The sequence below is a fragment of the Grammomys surdaster genome, unplaced genomic scaffold, assembly GCF_004785775.1.
Source record: "Grammomys surdaster isolate TR1022 unplaced genomic scaffold, NIH_TR_1.0 165, whole genome shotgun sequence".
Classification (NCBI taxonomy): domain Eukaryota; kingdom Metazoa; phylum Chordata; class Mammalia; order Rodentia; family Muridae; genus Grammomys; species Grammomys surdaster.
In genome coordinates, this window is record NW_021604613.1 from 13,532,022 (window position 1) to 13,550,787 (window position 18,766).

The 18,766-nt window shown below is 38.7% G+C and overlaps 1 protein-coding gene across 3 annotated transcripts in view; it reads left to right on the forward strand.

Annotated features, from left to right (window-relative positions):
* The window catches only part of Bmpr2 (bone morphogenetic protein receptor type 2), a 109,542-nt gene that overhangs the window by 48,983 nt on the left and 41,793 nt on the right, over window positions 1–18,766 (forward strand). For all 3 annotated transcript variants that reach the window (XM_028765640.1, XM_028765639.1, XM_028765641.1), the window contains exons 2-3: window positions 1,090–1,260; window positions 3,150–3,320. In XM_028765640.1, coding sequence (XP_028621473.1) covers window positions 1,090–1,260; window positions 3,150–3,320 — 342 coding nt within the window. The remainder of the gene's footprint in view (window positions 1–1,089; window positions 1,261–3,149; window positions 3,321–18,766) is intronic.

Below are 18,766 nucleotides of genomic sequence, written 5' to 3' on the forward strand. Positions count from 1 at the left end.
TCTTTCTTTCTCTTTTGAGATAGGGTCTTATCTTGTAGTTCTTGTAGCTCTTGCTGTTCTGGAACTCAATATGTAGACCAGGATGGCTTAGAACTTACAGATATCCACCAGCCTCTGCCTCCCTCCCAACTCCCCTGCTGGGAGTAAAGGTATATATACACCACCATGCTCTGTTGAAGATGGTATTTCTTTTTTTGTTGCTTTTGTTTTTTGTTTTTTGTTTTTTCGAGACAGGGTTTCTCTGTGTAGTCCTGGCTGTCCTGGAACTCACTCTGTAGACCAGGCTGACCACGAACTCAGAAATCCACCTGCCTCTGCCTCCCAAGTACTGGGATTAAAGGCGTGCGCCACCACCGCCCGGCGGTATTTCTTTTTTGAACAGCAAAAGTATTTAGTAGTAGAAAGAGTGATAGGAATTATATGTGTAAAAGGAGTCTGTCATCAGGGAATATATTTTCTTTAATTTCTTATTGCTTGGATATAAAAATTAATGTCCAAAAGGGAATTGCTGGAGGGTGTGGATAAGGAGATGGTTCAGTAGTTAAAAGCAAGTGTATTGCTCTTCCAGAGGACCCAAGTTCAGTTTACAGCAACCATGTCAGGCAGCTCATAATCACCTTAACTCCCGCTATGGGAACATCCAATGCCTCTGTCCTCTTGGGTACCTAAATTCAAATGTGCAAACTTGCACACACAGATGCCTAAAAAACTAAAGATACATCTTGAAACAGAAAATTATTAGGTAAATGTAAAATTAAAAATTTATTCAGGTGGGGCGGTGGTGGCGCACGCCTTTAATCCCAGTACTTGGGAGGCAGAGGCAGGCGGATTTCTGAGTTCGTGGTCAGCCTGGTCTACAGAGTGAGTTCCAGGACAGCCATGGCTACACAGAGAAACCCTGTCTCGAAAAACCAAAAAAAAAAAAAAAAATTCAGTAATTAAATGTAAAGGATTTAGCAGAAAAAATTTATGATCATACTCAAGTTAGATTATCATATATTATTAAATTAAATCTTAAAGATTACTATAATCAATAGTATTATCAAAGAAACATCAATTTATCATTGTGTTCTTTGTTCTTTTTTTCAGCTTCCCAGAATCAAGAACGGCTGTGTGCATTTAAAGATCCATATCAACAAGACCTTGGGATAGGCGAGAGTCGAATCTCTCATGAAAATGGGACAATATTATGCTCCAAAGGGAGCACATGTTACGGTCTGTGGGAGAAATCAAAAGGGGACATCAATCTTGTGAAACAAGGCAAGTAATTTTTTTTTTAATTATTTACCTTTTTATTTTATGTGTATTGGTGTTTTGCCTGCATATATCTCTGTGTGAGAGAGTCAGATCTTGGGAGTTATAGACAGTTGTAAGCTGCCATTTGGGTGCTGGGATTTGAACCTGGGCCCTCTGAAAGAGCAGTGAGTGTTCTTAACAGCTGAGCCATCTCTCCAGCCCCCAAGTAATACTTTTCCCCCCCCTTAAAATTGCATTGTCTTTTTTTTTTTTTCTTTTGGGTGCTGAGAATCAGACCCGGAATGTCATGCACACAGGCAAGTTCTATGTCACAGGGCTCTACTATCTTCAGCAGTGTTTTCAAAAACTGGAGCTTATCTAGAAAAGACATTTAGGTAGATTAAAATCCTATCCAGAAAAGTAAATAAGAAGATAAACACATAAATATATCTATATATTCACCCTCAAGCTCCAAATTCATAAAAGAAAGTTTACTTTTAGTGTAGTTTGCTTGCTTGCTTGGCTGAAATGGGATCTCATTGTGTAGACCAGCCTGGCCTGGAACTCACAGAGATCTGCCTTCTTTTGCTTCCCATGTGCTGAGACTAAAGTTGTGCTCCACCATGCCTGGCCTTTAAGTGTGTTTTAATAACATCTTTCTCTTTACAAGTTAGTGTTTGTGAATGAAGTTTGGAAATAACCAATAAACTATTCAGAAAAACCAAGGTCTACAACTCAGTTCTCTTAAAAATATTATTTTTATATTGATTTGTTCCCTTTAGGTACACTTTCCATGTACTTTAATATGAGTGCCAGTCTTCTTTTAAAATGAGGATAATGTTATATAATAATCCCATCCTCTTTTCTCGCGTATTGTTGTAAATGCTCTCTGAAGACATGTATACCTCAGCACTGTATTTCACTTTGTATATGTGTCACAGTTTACTTACATGCTTTGCACACTATGCTGTTGTAAGGTTTTCATTGACATGCATTTTCTGAAAATGAAAACCTTCAAACATATATAAAAGTTGTGTCTATTTGATTACTTTTTATTTTGTTTTTAAAGTAGATTTTTAATGTAGAATTAATAGATCATAAAAATAAAGGCTCTAAATTAAAATTGCTGTTTTTCCAAAATTACCATCAAACATTGATTACAGAACTGTATGAGAGTGACTGTCACTGAGTCTTTGTTATGATGGCATTATTATTTTAAAGTTGAAGACAATTTAAATCTAAAATAGTCAGACTTTGCTGTTTCTTCAGTAATTCTTATAATAATGATGCAGTTAATCATAATTGTTTGTTGGTTTCTTTTCTCTGTGAAATGTCTGTAGTATCCTTTGCCGTTTTCATTCAGGTTTCTATATATATATATATATATATATTTATCTTATGTCTATGAATACACTATTGCTGTCCTTAGACACACCAGAAGAAGGGCATTGAATCCCATTACAGATGGTTGTGAGCCACCATGTGGTTGCTGGGAATTGAACTCAGGACCTTTAGAAGAGCAGTCAGTGCTCTTAACTGTTTTTTTGGTTTGGTTTGGTTTGGTTTTGGTTTTTTGAGCTCTTAACTGTTGAACCATGTCTCCAGCCCATTCATTCAGGTTTCTTTTTTTTCTTTTCTTTTTTTTTTTTTTTTGGTTTTTCGAGACAAGGTTTCTCTGTGTAGTCCTGGCTGTCCTGGAACTCACTCTGTAGACCAGGCTGGCCTCGAACTCAGAAATCCGCCTGCCTTTGCCTCCCAAGTGCTGGGATTAAAGGCATGCGCCACCACCGCCCGGCTTCATTCAGGTTTCTTTATGACTATATTAACTTAGTTTTATATGACTGCACTTATTTCATAATTTGTTGTTTTACTTACTGTATTGTGTCCTAACTTATTTTAATATTGATCTGTAGGATGTTGGTCTCACATTGGTGATCCCCAAGAGTGTCACTATGAAGAATGTGTAGTAACTACCACCCCACCCTCAATTCAGAATGGAACATACCGTTTTTGCTGTTGTAGTACAGATTTATGTAATGTCAACTTTACTGAGAACTTTCCACCTCCTGATACAACACCACTCAGTAAGTATTTACAGTAATTTCTTTATAATTCCTTGTTCTAGAAGTTTTGAAAATATAAATAGATAAACATTCAAGTTTAGTAAAATTTGATCTAAACTTTCCAAAGTAATATACCATCAAAGCATTGGTATATTTATTACCAACTAAGTCTGAATCAAGATACAGTTTTCCCTTTGTCTGGCATAATGGTGTGCACTTATAATCCAGAACTCCAGAAGCTGAGGCAGTAGGATTGTAAATTCAAGACAGCCTGAGCTACCTGGTAAGTTCTTGGCTAGTCTGGACCTAGGACCATGTCTCAGCAAAGAAACAAAAAATCTAAAACCCACTTAAGGAAGGGAATTTGGTGATATCAAATTGGCGTGATGGCACATGCCTTTAATTTTGGTAATTGGGAGATAGAAGCAGGTGGATCTCTGTGAGTTTGAGGCCAGTCTGGTTTGCATAGCAAGTTCTAGGCCAGCCAGGGCTACACAGTGAGACCTTGTCTGAAAAACAAAATAAACAACAACAATAACAATAATAATAGAGATTAAAAACTATAGCTGTAGTTTGGCCTGTGCTTGAAGCCCCATTCATTCTGGAGGCCAATGAAGGAGGGTCACTTGAAGTCATGTATTCAAGTCTAATGTGGAAAATAAGGAGAAATCCCAATTCAAGAAAGAGACAACAGCCAGCATGATAACACATGCTTTTAATCTAGCACTTGGAGGCAGAAGCAGGTGAATCTATGACTTTGAGGCCAGCTTGGTTTACATAGCAAGTTCTAGGCTAGCCAGAGCTCCATGGTGAGGCCTTGGGCCAAATGAAAAATCAAAATCCAAAGTAAGACAAAAAATCCAACCAACAAACAAAACCAAAACAAAAATCCCCAACCAAACAAAATAAACATCAACAACAAAATCCTTTATAGTGGATATACATGTAACTGTTGAAAAGAAGTTAAGACCATGTAATTGAAACTTGAAATATAGCTGGGCGGTGGTGGCGCGCACCTTTAATCCCAGCACTTGGGAGGCAGAGGCAGGCAGATTTCTGAGTTTGAGGCCAGCCTGGTCTACAGAGTGAGTTCCAGGACAGCCAGGGCTACACAGAGAGTCTCTGTTTTGAAAAAACCAAAAGAAATAAAAAAAAAGAAACTTGGAATATATGTTACTGATGTAGACTTAGGAATTAAAAAATATGCACAGTGCATTATACATATTATATGCATGTATATGTAGTTATACAAAATGTATATGTGCGTTTAAATGTAAATTTAAACATTTAAACATACATACTGTGGTGGCTTGAATGAGGGTGGCCCTTATAGGCTTATATGTTGTTGCTTGTTCTCCAGTTGGTGGGACTGTATGGAAAGGATTAGAATATGTGACCTTGTTGGAGGAAGTGTGTCACTGGGAGTGGGTTTGGAGGTTTCAAAAGCCCACAGATTCCCAGTTAGCTTTCTTTCTTTGCCTCGTGCTTATAGATCAGATGTCAGCTCTCAGCTACTGCTCTCTACCTGCCCCCATGCTACCTGCCATGACAGTCCCCTATGAACTTTTTCTTTTATAAGCTGCCTTGGTCATGGTGTCTTTTAACAGTGATAGAAAATTAACAAAGGTAGAAACTGGTATCAAGGAGTGGCACATTGTTGTAACAGTCCTGTAAATGGTACTTTTTTGAGAAATGTATGAGACTTTGGATTAGGAGAGTGGTTGAATGCTATATGCATGGCCATACTAGTAGGAGCTTGGAAGACAGTAGTGCTGAGAGTAATATGGGCTATGGAGGTACAACTCAACAGGTTTCAAAGGGGAACAGTATTAGCAACTAGGCTACAGTCTATTCTTGTAATATTTTGGCAAAGAATGTAGTTGCTTTTTGTTCTTGTCCTAAGAATCTGTTTGATGCTTTCTTTTGGCTTTGCAGCAGTAGGATTCAAACTCTGGGCCTCAGGCATAATGAGAAGGCACTCTACCCTAAGCTGTATCCCTACCTGTCTTAGTTAGGATTTTCATTGCTGTAAGGAGACACCATGACACTGGGCAGAACTTCAAAGCCCACTGCCACAGTGATGCACTTCATCTAACAAGGCCACACCCCTGAATAGTGCCACTTTCCATGGGACAAGCATATTCAAACCGCCACCCCACCCCACATCCATATATTTCTTATTTCTTTAAAAAAAAGAAAAAAATAGGCAGAAGCATTCTAGTGGCAATAAGCATGCATTATGCCCAGATCTTAGCCTGTAATAGTGTTCTCTGCTAAAAGAAACTGTTGCTCTTTGAGAAAATATTTCAGAATAAGAGCAAAATACGTCCAAGACTGAAATACTTGATGCTAGAAAGTAATCAGTACCAAAAAATGTGGTGGAGACTCACCTTAAAGATGCAGGAGCCAGTTCCTTGTTGCCTCTGGCGTTGAGTGAGCTAGCTGGGAAAGAGCTGGAAAGCTTGCCCTTGTGGTGCAAGTGTGGGAGAGCTGTCAGGCTGACCACCTTAGCTGCCACCCAGACCTAGATCCAGGGCTTGGAGTTGGCCCACCCCAACATCTACCCTGTCTGTGAGCTGGGAGCATGTCCTACAGTCCCCAAACTGCAAGATTTCCACAACACAGGGCAACAACAGGCTATCCAAGTGGAGTCCTGGTGAGGATCCAGTATTGATAGAGTAGCAGAAGCCAGAGGCCTCGAACCAGACCAATAGCTCGTTGTAGGAACATTTGCAAGTAAATCTGTGTGGACAGAGGGCTTACTTGGAACACACTGTAATGTATTGCAGCTTCCACAACGACAACATTTTTTCTTTTTCGGGGAGGTTGCAAGGGCTGAAGGCATATACAGAGGGACAGGTGTGGGATCAGGGTGCGTGATGGGAAATAAACAAAGAATCAATAAAAAGGTTAAAAAAAAAAGAAAGATGCAGTAGCCAGCTCTGTAGAACTCCTCAATGAGCTAAAATTAGGGAAGTTCAACTTAAAGAATAACTAAGTATAATAATGAACTACAAACCCTTTGAAGGAGATAAAACTCACGAGTAAATGTCAAGTGCTAACTGGAAACCATAGGAGTGTTGGAATTGGTCAGTCATCATTCAGCTTCTATCAGATAGGTCAGAAAGGAAGTATCAAAGAGGACCATAAATCTGAGAGCAGTTTCAATGAGGAGCCAGGATATTTGTATGGTTTTATAATGTCTGCAATTTAATTGTCAAGGAAAATGAGTAGTTGGGATTTGGGGCATAGCTCAGTGGTATAGATTATTTGCCTAGCTTTCTCAGATCCCTAGGTTCAGTCCCTTGGATTATAATAAGGAGGAAGAGGAGGGGGAGAAGACAGGAGAAAATAATTCAAGGTGGTTATCTTAGTCATCGTTCTATTACAGTTCTTTTTTTTTTTTTTTTTTTTTTTTTTCCAGAGACAGGGTTTCTCTGTATAGTCCTGGCTGTCCTGGAACTCACTCTGTAGACCAGGCTGGCCTCGAACTCAGAAATCCGCCTGCCTCTGCCTCCCAAGTGCTGGGATTAAAGGCATGCGCCACCACCGCCCGACTATTACAGTTCTTATGAAAAAGAAAACTTTGATTTGGGGCTTACTTACAGTTTCAGAGGTTTAGTCCATTATCATCATGCCAGGGAGCATGACATTGAAGCAGAAGCTGAGAGCTACATCTTTATCATCCTAATTGACCGCAGCAGGAGACGCAGACTGGGCTTGTGTGGGCTTTTAAAATCTCAAGAAACCTCATCTCCAGTGATACATTTTTTTCAACAAGGTCATACCTATATGTACCCATGGGGGAGCACCATTCTTATTCAAACTACCACAGTGCATGTGGTGGTAGATGTCTGTAATTCCACCACTAGGGAAGTTAACGATGGAGAATCAGAATTTAGCCAGTTTGAGGTCAATTTGGCCCACATAAAATCCTATTTCAGCCAGGATCTGTGACAGGAGATGGTGGTGTCTCTGACAGGAGGGGCACACCTTTAATCCCAACACTAGGGAGACAGGAGCAGGCAGATCTCTAAGGTGGAGGGCAGCCTCGTCTGTATGGAGACAGGACTACCCTGGAGCTCAACAAATCAGTGAGCTTCAGGTTCAATGAAAAGACTGTCTCAAAAAGAAAGTAGAAAGTGAAAAAGAAGACGGGAGATGTAGAACTCAAGCTTCCACACCCACAAGCACAAACACATCTACATGCATACCACCTGCACACAGACAAGCACACATATATCACACACAAAAGCAGGCAGACTGGGCTTGTGTATGTTATTTTTATATTACATGTATATGTGTGTTTGTATGTAAGAATGTGCATGTAAGTGAAGTTGTCAAGGGAGGCCAGAAAAAGGAATTGGTGGAGTTACAGGTAAGCCATTTCTTGTGAGTGTCAAGATCCAAACTTGGGTCCTCTGCAAGAGCATTAGGTGCTCTTGCACACAGAGCCATCTTTTCAGCCCCATAAAACATTTGTTAAGTGCTAAAAGAACTTTTCAACTAAGCAGAATTTGGTATTTGAACTACTATAATGAATAGACTGCCCTATAATAAATAGCAAAAATGTTCCATCCTCAGGTCCCATAAAAAAAGCTGGGCATGTTGGCATGGGCTTGCAGTATCAGCTCTGGGGAGACAGACAGGGAGAGAATGAAGCTCGCTGTCTAGCCAGCGTAGCTAAATAAGGAAGCCCCAGGTCCTTGTGAGAGACCTTGTCTCAGACAGCAAGGTAGACAGTGCCTGAGGAACAATGACACCAAGCTGTCTGTCATCTGGCTTCCACACACAAGTGCACGCACAGCTGTGTGTGCACAGGTACCTCTGTGTGTCCGTGTACATACACAGGCATTTAATGTACAGTGTGCTAAAGGCTAACAGGGATCAAGTAAATAAATGGATGTTTAATATTATCAATAAATATTATGAAAATACATAATGATCTTGAAAATATAGTTTGTTAAGAATTCTGGAGGTCTGGAGAGATGGCACAGTGGTTAAGAGCACTGCCTATTCTTGCAGAAGATCCAAATTTGATTCCCAGTACCCACATGGTATCTTATAACTATCTGTAGCTCCAGTTCCAGGGGACCTGGTGCCCTTTTCTGGCTTCCATGGGTACCAGTCATGCAAGTGGTACACAGACATACATTCAGGCAAAAATACCTAGACTAATAAGAAAGAAAAATATCTGGGAGTGTAATAATTGCATCTTACTAATATAATATTACTAAAATTTGAGAGATTACAAAGATACTGTGCTTCCCCACACCCTCCTGTTTCTCTCGTGGAGCACTGTTTTAGTCCAGACTGGCCTCTAACTCCCTATGTAGTCCAGACTGGCTACAAACTTGAAATCTTCCTGTTTTTACCTCTCAAGCCTTGCAATTACAGGTGTGCAGCACTATATCAGACTTGTTTCTTTTTTTTAAAATGCCCTTTGGGACTGGAAAGATGCTGAGGACTCAGCTTTCAGTCCTAGCACCCACATAGTGGCTTAGACGATCTGATGCCATCTTCTGACATCTGCAGACACTAGTTTTATGTATTGTACACAGACTTACGTACAGAAAAATATGCATATACATAAAATTTAAGAATTAAATTAAAAAATATTTGGAAAGGTTAAGTTTATGCCCCTCTTTTGTACACATGGTACACAGACACTTATGCAGACAAAACACCCATACAATAAAATAATAAAATTAATTTTTTTCTAGCTATAAAATGGAGAGTTACAGCTGGGTGGTGTTGGCGCACGCCTTTAATCCCAGCACTTGGGAGGCAGAGGCAGGTGGATTCCTGAGTTCGAGGCCAGCCTGGTCTACAGAGTGAGTTCCAGGACAGCCAGGGCTACACAGAGAAACCCTGTCTCAAAAAACAAAACAAAAAAAAAAAAGGAGAGTTATGTCCTTTGAAAGTTGGTTGCTACATTCTGCTAAAAAGACAAAGACTGCATAGTTACAAGAGCAAGTGCATATCACAACAGAAATTATTGGCCCCTCATTTATATTTGTAGTAGTATAAAACACTACCTTTAGTTTCTTGTCTCCTCACCTAAAAAATGAAGCATCAGAATATTTTAGGTACTTTCTTGTAATTTTTAAGGTAATAATAGGATCGAGAAAACTTTCCCTCATTAAAAGCCATTATATGATCACATTTTCATTTTTTTTTTTTTTTTTTTTAATATTTTAGAAGATTTATTATGTATACAGGGTTCTTCCTGCATATACACCTGCAGGCCAGAAGAGGGCACCAGATCTCGTTATAGATGCTCTTGAGCCATGTGGATGCTGGGATATGAACTCAGTACCTCTGGAAGAGCAGTCAGTGCTCTTAACCACTGAGCCGTCTCTCTAGCCCCATGATCACATTTTCAAACAAACATCCTTAAAAAGTATACTTTTAGTAAGGCTACCTTCTAGGTAATAGCAGAAAGTACTTTGTGTTCTTTGTTAATTCTGATCATTTGCTTAAAGATTCTTTTTCTTTTTTTTTTTTTTTTTTTTTTGGTTTTTCGAGACAGGGTTTCTCTGTGTAGCCCTGGCTGTCCTGGGACTCACTCTGTAGACCAGGCTAGCCTCGAACTCAGAAATCCGCCTGCCTCTGCCTCCCAAGTGCTGGGATTAAAGGCGTGCACCACCACCGCCCGGCGAGCAGAAAGTTCTTAACTGATCCAACGACAGTAAAATATGGTTCACCGAGCGTAAGAAAGTAAGCTTTCTTTAGTAAAAGCACCCCTGACTTCACTTGACACTGTGGGATATACATTAATAACTAATAAAAGCATGGAACACCAGTGGACTTTTAAGATGTGATGGGAATTTTGGGGGAAATGTGACAAGCCAGCGTCATGACTGTAAATGAGCATCTCACTGAGCCACAGAGCTTCACAGTCATTCAGAGATTAATTTGATGTAAAGTTAGGACTATGGAGAAAGGTTATTTTATTTAGTTTTATTTTTTAAAAAGTTATAGACTTTGTGACCTTTTCTTCTCTGTTTTTGGTTTTTATTTTTGAGGCAGTGTCTTTCTCCATAATCCAGGCTGACCTCAAACACAGAGATCCACTTGCCTCTGTTTCTCCGGTTAAGTGCTGGGGTTAAAGACCTGAACCACTCCGCCCAGTGATTTTGAGAATTCTTATAAAACTGGGTTTTAGAAACCATGAGATAACCACAAAGAATAAAATCTCTATAGACTATTAATCCCTGTTTTTCTGGGCTATTATTAAAAGATTTAAAAGAATAAAACATCTACTGGTTTCTTTTGTTGAAACATAAATGTAATATCTTTTAAAGTCATTAAATACTGGCAATTAATATTGAAAAGAGCTATATAAACACTATTATATTCTGTTTACAATGTAGAGTCTACTCTTACTGTAGATTACTGTCTTAGATATGTTATGGTTTCTGTTGTTGTAAGGAGACATCATGGCAACTATCATAAAGGAAAACATTTAATTGGGGCTGGCTTACAGTTTTGGGGTTTATTCCATTATTAACATGGTTGGAAGCATGATCACACAGGTGGATGTACTGGAGAGGTGGCTGAGAGTTCTATCAGCAGATCAGCAGACTGCAGGAAGAGAGTCAAACATTAATCACAGCTTGAGCATCTAAGACGTCAAAGGCTCCCCTTCCACATGCCCATTCACACACTTTTTCCAACAAGGCCACATGTCCTAATAGTGCCACTCCCTATGGGCCTATGGAGTCCATTTTCATTCAAACCACCACAATTACCAGCTAATTCTAGTCAATAAGGACTTTTATCTCTGTTCAAAAAATGAAAAAATAAAGTCATTGCTTTTTTCTGTTTTGGCAATTGAAGCATAGTTACCTATTGTATCTTCCAGGGATATTAATTACTACTATTAAAAAAATAGAAGAATTTTGGAGCTGGAAAGATGACTCAGTAGTTAAGAGCTGCACTGCCAGAGGTCCTGAGTTCAATTCCCAGCAACCACATGGTGGCTCACAACCATCTGTAATGGGATTCAATGCCCTCTTCTGGTGTGTCTGAAGACAGTGTACTCATATATGTGAAATAAACTTAAAAAATAAAAATTCTTTAAAAAGAATTCAAAAGGGCCGGGCGGTGGTGGCGCACACCTTTAATCCCAGCACTTGGGAGGCAGAGGCAGGTGGATTTCTGAGTTCGAGAGTTCGAGGCTAGCCTGGTCTACAGAGTGAGTTCCAGGACAGCCAGGGCCACACAGAGAAACCCTGTCTCAAAAAAACCAAACCAAAAAAAAAAAAAAAGAAAAGTTAAGTTCCTTTCTTCCCTTTGAGATCTTATTTTCTGAAGAAGGAACATACTTTCTCTTTTGCATAGTGTTGGAGTCTGAAACTTCATTTTCCCTAGGTACTGTTCTTTCTTTGCTTATTAACAGTCCTATTATTAACATGATTTCTGTTTTGTTTTGTTTTGTTTTGTTTTGAGACAGGGTTTCTCTGTGCAGCCCTGGCTGTCCTGGAACTCACTCTGTAGACCAGGCTGGCCTTGAACTCAGAAATCCACCTGCCTCTGCCGCCCAAGTGCTGGGATTAAAGGCGTGCGCCACCACATGATTTCCCCTTGATCTTAAGACAGTAGTTGTAGATAATCTATTTAATGGGGTTTTTAATCATAAAGTACTTGTATTAAATTTTAAAATAGTAAAGAGTGCTACTGACTATGTGATAAACAGTGATTAACGTTGTTTATTGTATCTAGGAGGAGAGTTATTAGACTGAGCAGCATCCCTGTGCAGTATCCCTGTGAGACAAGCATTTAGCGATTTAGTAGGGACCGTGAGGCAGCTGAGCATTTGATATGTGGCAGATACTCTTCTCTTATTACTCTAGATACTAAAGTTTCAGTTTAGCCCTTTCAGAAACATTATGAAATACTTGCTACCATCTTCTACTTTGCACTGTGAACACAAAGGCTTAGATATGTAAAAGTAACATACCTGATGTTACATAGCTAACAAGTGGTAGAGGCAAGATTGAAATCTGGGTGTTCTGACTCTGGGATATGTTTCATCAGTATACAAACAATGTACCCATTTATATTTTGTTATGGGCTGGGTTAGGAAATAGAGTCTTTTTTGAAAATAATCATTTCCTAAAATGATTTTTACTATTAACTGTATACCCCTAAGAATTCTACTTTTTTATATTATTTAATATTTTCTTAAAATCATCTAATTAATTAAAAGTTTATATACATTTATGCTTTTATCTTATGCATATGAATGTTTTGCCTGTAAGGATGTATGTGTATCACATGTCTATTTGATCCCCTGGGACTGGGGTTATGAACGGTTATGAGCTACCATGTGGGTGCTGGGAACTAAACCTGGGTTCTCTCCAAAAGCAGCAAGTTTTCTTAATCATAGAGCCCTCTTTCTAGTCACCTATATATGTATTTTAAATGTTATTATTGTTGTGAAGAAAAAGAAAATATTATAAGGTAACTTTAAAGTTTATTTAAAAATAAATAAAAGTTGTATACCCATACACATAAAATACATTAACTACCTAGATATTGTTGATTTAAAGGTTGAAGCTGGCACTTTCTGTATTAAAAATATAAAAACAATTAGCAAATGTTTTGAGAGGTCATAGATAAACTACTACCAAATTGAGATTTTTCTCTTAATTAGACAAGAGAAAGGAAATAATTCATCAGGATGGGTGTAGTGGCACATACCTTTAATCCCGGCACTTGGGAGGCAGAGGCAAGCAGATCTCTGTGAGTTTGAAGCCAGCATGGTCTATAGCACAAGTTTTAGAACAGCCAGAGCTACTCAGAGAAACTCTGTCTCAAAAAAAGAAAAAAAAAAAAAGGAAAGAAAGAAAGAAATATTTATCAATACGGTCCATGCAGCACTGGAAACCAAAAGTCTTGTCACTTAGAAAGGTAAATTGTATTATTTTGAGGTATCTTACAGCCATAGGCTTTACTCTGCTTAGTAGGAGATCAATCTGTGGGGCTGGAGAGGTGCCTCAGTGGTTAAGAGTGCATCTTCCTTTCCCAGAGGACCCAGATTGTGTGCCCAGCTTTCACATGAGTCAAGTGACAACTGCCTGTAGCTTTAGTTCCAGGAGAGCAATGCCTCCATGGCCACTTGCACTCATATACACAGACAGACACACATGCACATAAGTTTAAAAAGAAAACCAGTTTTTTTTGTTTGTTTGTTTTTTGTTTTCCCAAGACAGGGTTTCTCTGTGTAGTCCTGGCTGTCCTGGAACTCACTCTGTAGACCAGGCTAGCCTCGAACTCTCGAACTCAGAAATCCGCCTGCCTCTGACTCCCAAGTGCTGGGATTAAAGGCGTGTGCCACCACTGCCCGCTAGAAAACCAGTTTTTAAGTGATTGAATTTATATCTATAGTATTTATTTATCTTGCTATACTTTTAAGAAATTTTTCATGTATTTATAAATTCACAATTTGAAAGAAGTATATAATTATTAGATTTTTTGGAAACGTATTATTAGAACATTTTCTTGATAAGATATCTGGAATTGCTATAATTAGCCTCCCTAACTATATAAACAAGAGAATTTAGTCAGTAGAGAAGTATGAAAAAAAACCTGTTCGTATATATTAATTCATTAATTAAACCTAATTCATTCTATTGAACTTTGGCAGTTCTTTTTGAATGTCAGGATATAAATGTAGAATTCTTTTATTTTTTTCACTTACATTATTCATTACTTTGAAGTTGAGCCAAACAATGAGAAACAAGATTGAATTGCATCTAAATCCAAGTTTAGGAAATAACATTAAAATTTTATTCTGTGTTGTTACGATTAGAAATTATAATTTCTAGCATCTGGCAACAAATGTCTTAATCTCACACCAAGCTAGGAAAGAAAGCTTAGAGTCGGAAAGCCAGTACTGGCATGGCGCCACAAGTAGTCTATGACTTCAGTTTTTAGTGTTTCTTTGAGGGCATTAAAAAGAAAATGGGAAATAAGGATGGCTCAGGCTGCTTGTTAATTTAAGGGCCAAGACACATTTCTATACTTATTAAAAGAAGAAAGAACAAAAAAATATGTGCACATTTTAGAAAAATAATTACTTTGAATTAATTAGGAATGAGGCTGGAGAGATGTCTTAACAATTAAGAACATGGCTGTTTTGTTCTTCTAGAAGTTCTGAGTTCAGTTCCCAACAACCAAATGGCTGTTTACAACCATCTATAATGGGATCTCTTGACATACTTGTAGTGAGAATTTTGGTTTCTTTAAAAACACAGAAATATTATAAGAATATATTTTTGTTTTAATCCCAGGTGTGTGATATGGGGCTGCTTCAGATTGTCCACAGCAGCTGACTATGATTTGCCTTGTGCTTTAGCATGATTTTGCCGACTTGGGAGGCAGAGGCAGACGGATTTCTGAGTTCGAGAGTTTGAGGCTAGCCTGGTCTACAGAGTGAGTTCCAGGACAGCCAGGGCTACACAGAGAAACCCTGTCTGGAACCCCCCCCCCCCAAAAAAAAAAAAAGATTTTGCCTGCTGCATACAGTTTCTGTGAGTGTGTGACGTTTGGAATTCTAGAGACTCTTCAGAGAGTATATAAATGCTGGTGAGGGGTTGTTGTTGATTGGTTGCAGTTTGTTAAGTAGTTGTGTGCAAAAGAAGAAGCAACAAGAAGAAATTACATGTCCTGATGGCGAAGATCAAACTTGCCTCATGGAACTTGATGCCTTTAATCAGCAGGAAGCAGTCTAACGATAATGTAGCCCCTTTTCCCCTTCTGTCTACTGTTAGGCAGTTGAAAGGGTGGAAGAAAGAAGAACCCACAAAAATAAATCTAGCTACACATTCCACTTCCTGGACCCCATAGGTTTGTAGCCATATCATAATGCAAAATTCATTGTTTTCAACTTCAAAGTCCCCATAGTTATCACAGTATTAGTACTGTTTAAAAGTTCAAAATCTCTTCAGAGACTGAGGGCAATCTCTTAAGTGTAACCCCTGTAAAATCAAAATGAAAAAGCAGATCATATATTCCAACGTACAATGGCACAGGTTGTACATTACCATTCTAAGAGGGAAGAAAGGGAGCCTACTGAGGAAATACTGGAAATACTGGGCAAAAACAAGACTGAAAACCAGCCAGGCAAACTCCAAACTCTGTATCTGCATGTCTGATGTCAAAATGCTTTTCAGATCTTATTTCAGCTTTGTTAACTGCAGAACATTTCTTCCTCTTGGCTGGTTTCATTTTATGTTAACTTTCCTTGGCAGGTATCCCAGGGCTCTGGCATCTCCAACATCTTGAGGTCTCCAAAGCAATCCAGGCTTTTACCTTCACAGCTTCATCAAGTGGCCTCTCTTGGCCTCATGTAGGGACACCTCTGCCACATGCCTGGCCTCAGTGGCTTTCCTTAGTTGTGGAGGAATAATAGTCCATAACCTTTGTTCAGTCCTTGACTCTGAAGTCAGAACAATGTGACCAAAGCCTCCAAGTTCTGCTGCTTTCTGGGACTGGAACATGACCCCCTTCTTCAAATACATTTTCACTTTCTGATTTTGAACATTTCCTTCACTGCCTAAACTTGGTTATTCTGGAGCTCCCTCTATAGACCAGGCTGTCCTTGAACTCTGAAATTCCCCATGCCTTTCCCACTTGACTGCTGGAACTAAGGGCATGTGCTACTACCACTGGCTAGCCTGGGGCTTTCTGTGTAGACCAGGCTGGCCTCAAACTTAAAATGACCTATCTGCTTCTGCCTCCCAAGCACTGAGATTAAAGACATGTGCACTGTGCTTGGTTGTAGAGACTAAATCTTAGCATGAAGTTTGGAGGTGAGAAACCACACTCAAGCCACAAAAATTCTCTAACGTTAACATAATCTGAATCTTTTGGAGCAATTTAAAAACAAACTGCCAACTCCACTCAGTTTTCTGATTTGCATCATAAGAACCTCCTAGGGAGTGGTGACGGTCTCAAGTGACCCACTGTACTTGGAAGACCATTGAGTATAGAGAAGACATTTAGCCAGAGCTCTCAGGAGTTACTTCCAAAGCCTCCTCATAGAGCAAGGCCACCAAGAAAGTTAATGTATAGAGACAGAAAGTAGACCACGCGGAATCACGCTACCATACCCACGAAGCCAGCACATTCTAAAATTACCCCTACTGTACTTTATATCTGACAAATGTTTCTTGTACAACCTTTCTGTGCTTATAAAGTAGGTAAATCAACACAGGCCTCTGCTGATACATTTGATAGACAAGAAAAAGAAAAGTTCTCCCAGAGATATGTGGACCCTTTAGTGTCATCTACAAGACAGATGTTTTGTAGGATTTGCAGGAAGATACAGGATTTTTGCACTCTAACTTTAGTGCACCAGGAAGGCACCTGAATTATCTCACTATCGTATGCTCCCAACCCGCCATGCCACTGTCCCTCAGCTTCCTGACCTTCCTTTGCTGGTGCTTTTTTTTTTTTTTTTCAGGAATCTTTTTTGTGCTGGTGCCTTCTTTCAGGAACGTTTGTGTGTCCATTAGACCTGGACACTAGTGATAAGTCTTTCTAATCACATTTACAAGCATCCGTAGGATGTTGACATGGACTTTCCATTTTCCCAGCTCCCTACTTCACCTCATGTGTATGATTCTAGGTCAGTACCCTTCCCAGAAGAAACAGCTTCAAATATTTGAAAAACAAATTGTCATTTTTTTCTTTATGTAACTTGTAAGGAAATAAATCAGCCCTCTTAAATGTTCTACCTAGTATATGTTACACTAGCTTGAGCTAATTCGGCTGCCTAAATATTTGAAAGTCTAGGCACCCAAGACATTAGAACAGTTATATTTTCTAAAATAAGTTTTGTTGCTCATTTAAAAATTATTTCATGCTATTAAATGGGAAATGATTAGCTGTGCGACATGATACTGGAATGGCTTTCAAGTATTAAAATTATTTAATAATGTCATAGGAACACAGTCTATGTGATGATAGGTTCTGGGAAACAAATAATTCAGATCATCACAGATATTTCCTAGAGTATGATTGTTACTCATTTTGTGATGGTTCCAATTCATTAATGTGCTTCATGATTAACACTTTTTTGAAAATGTTGCAATACATTGCACATTATTCTTTCTTTAATCCACACAGTGAAAAGGAAAACCCAGAGAATAAATCTCAAACTCAAGAGTTCTATTTCTGAGAATTGGTCCTTTGTTGTATTAGTCTGGGGATTTATTAGAATGGTTTGCCGACTCTGGTCTGAGTAGTCCTTCAATGAGTATCCTGGCAGAAGAACAAAGAATTCAGTAGTTGTTCAGTCCACAAGAGCTGAATGTCTCAGCAAAGTCTACCTGGTGCTAGAGTCCCAGAGAATTCCTAGAGAGCTGCTAGTCTTCAGTCTATATTGGAATCCCAAAGAAGTAAGTTCTAATCCCAGCAAAATATTTCTCTGCAACAGGATAGATGAACTTGTCAGTGGCAATGAGGGCAAGTAGGCCAAAAGCTTTAAAAAGCTTTCTTCTTCTATGTCCTTTTAAGTGGACTGGCACCAGAAGTATGGCCCAGATTTAGGGTGGACCTTCCCACCTCAAAAAAAACAATCAAGAAAATCCCTCACAGCTGTGCACAGCTGCTTGAGTTCTAGTTAATTCCAGATATAGGATAGTTGACAACAAAAATTAGCTATCACTTTAGTGTAAATGCTGTGAATTGAAATGATTAGAAACTAAGTTACCCATTACAGCATTGTTACAGCAAAACAGAAATAACCAAATGTACATCAGTAGAGATCAGGTTAACTTTCTTTGCCACAAAAGTATAAAGAAATTGTATGACGTTTTAAAGAGATTTTAAAATATATTAGATTAAATGCAAGATAAGCTTCAAGGGAATATTAAGTACTTCAGAAGAGGCTATGGCCATATATTTCTATTTGTGTATCCTATACACATAAGAAAATTCTGAAAAAATACAAATACATATGCATGTGTATGTGGTTGTGCGTGTGTCCATATGTGCCTTGTTGAGAACTAGAAATGTTAAGAAGACTCTTCGCTGAATAGCTCGAAATTTTTGTGTAAGTGTATTGTATATTCAAAAATTAAGGGACATAAATTTAAGAAGTATTTTGAGTAAAACATTTCAGGATCTACCATTCTAGATAATTATAATGTTAAGAAATGCTAACAATATCAGTGCTTTATAAGTACTGAAATTTGCATTACTCAATTTTATTTTTATTTATATTTATACAATCAATATTTTAAAAATAAGTTCTTTTCTGAAAACTGTGAGCTCTAACCTCTGAGCCATCTCTCTGGCCTCATTATAAAAAGCAAAGCTTAGCATTTTAAGTGTGTTCACACCGTCACATAGTCTCCAAAAGTCTCTTTGACTTTGCAGAATTATTTAACTGTACGTATTTAACAACTCCCCGTTACTTGGCTCCTCCCCATCCTTGGTGACTGCACTCACAC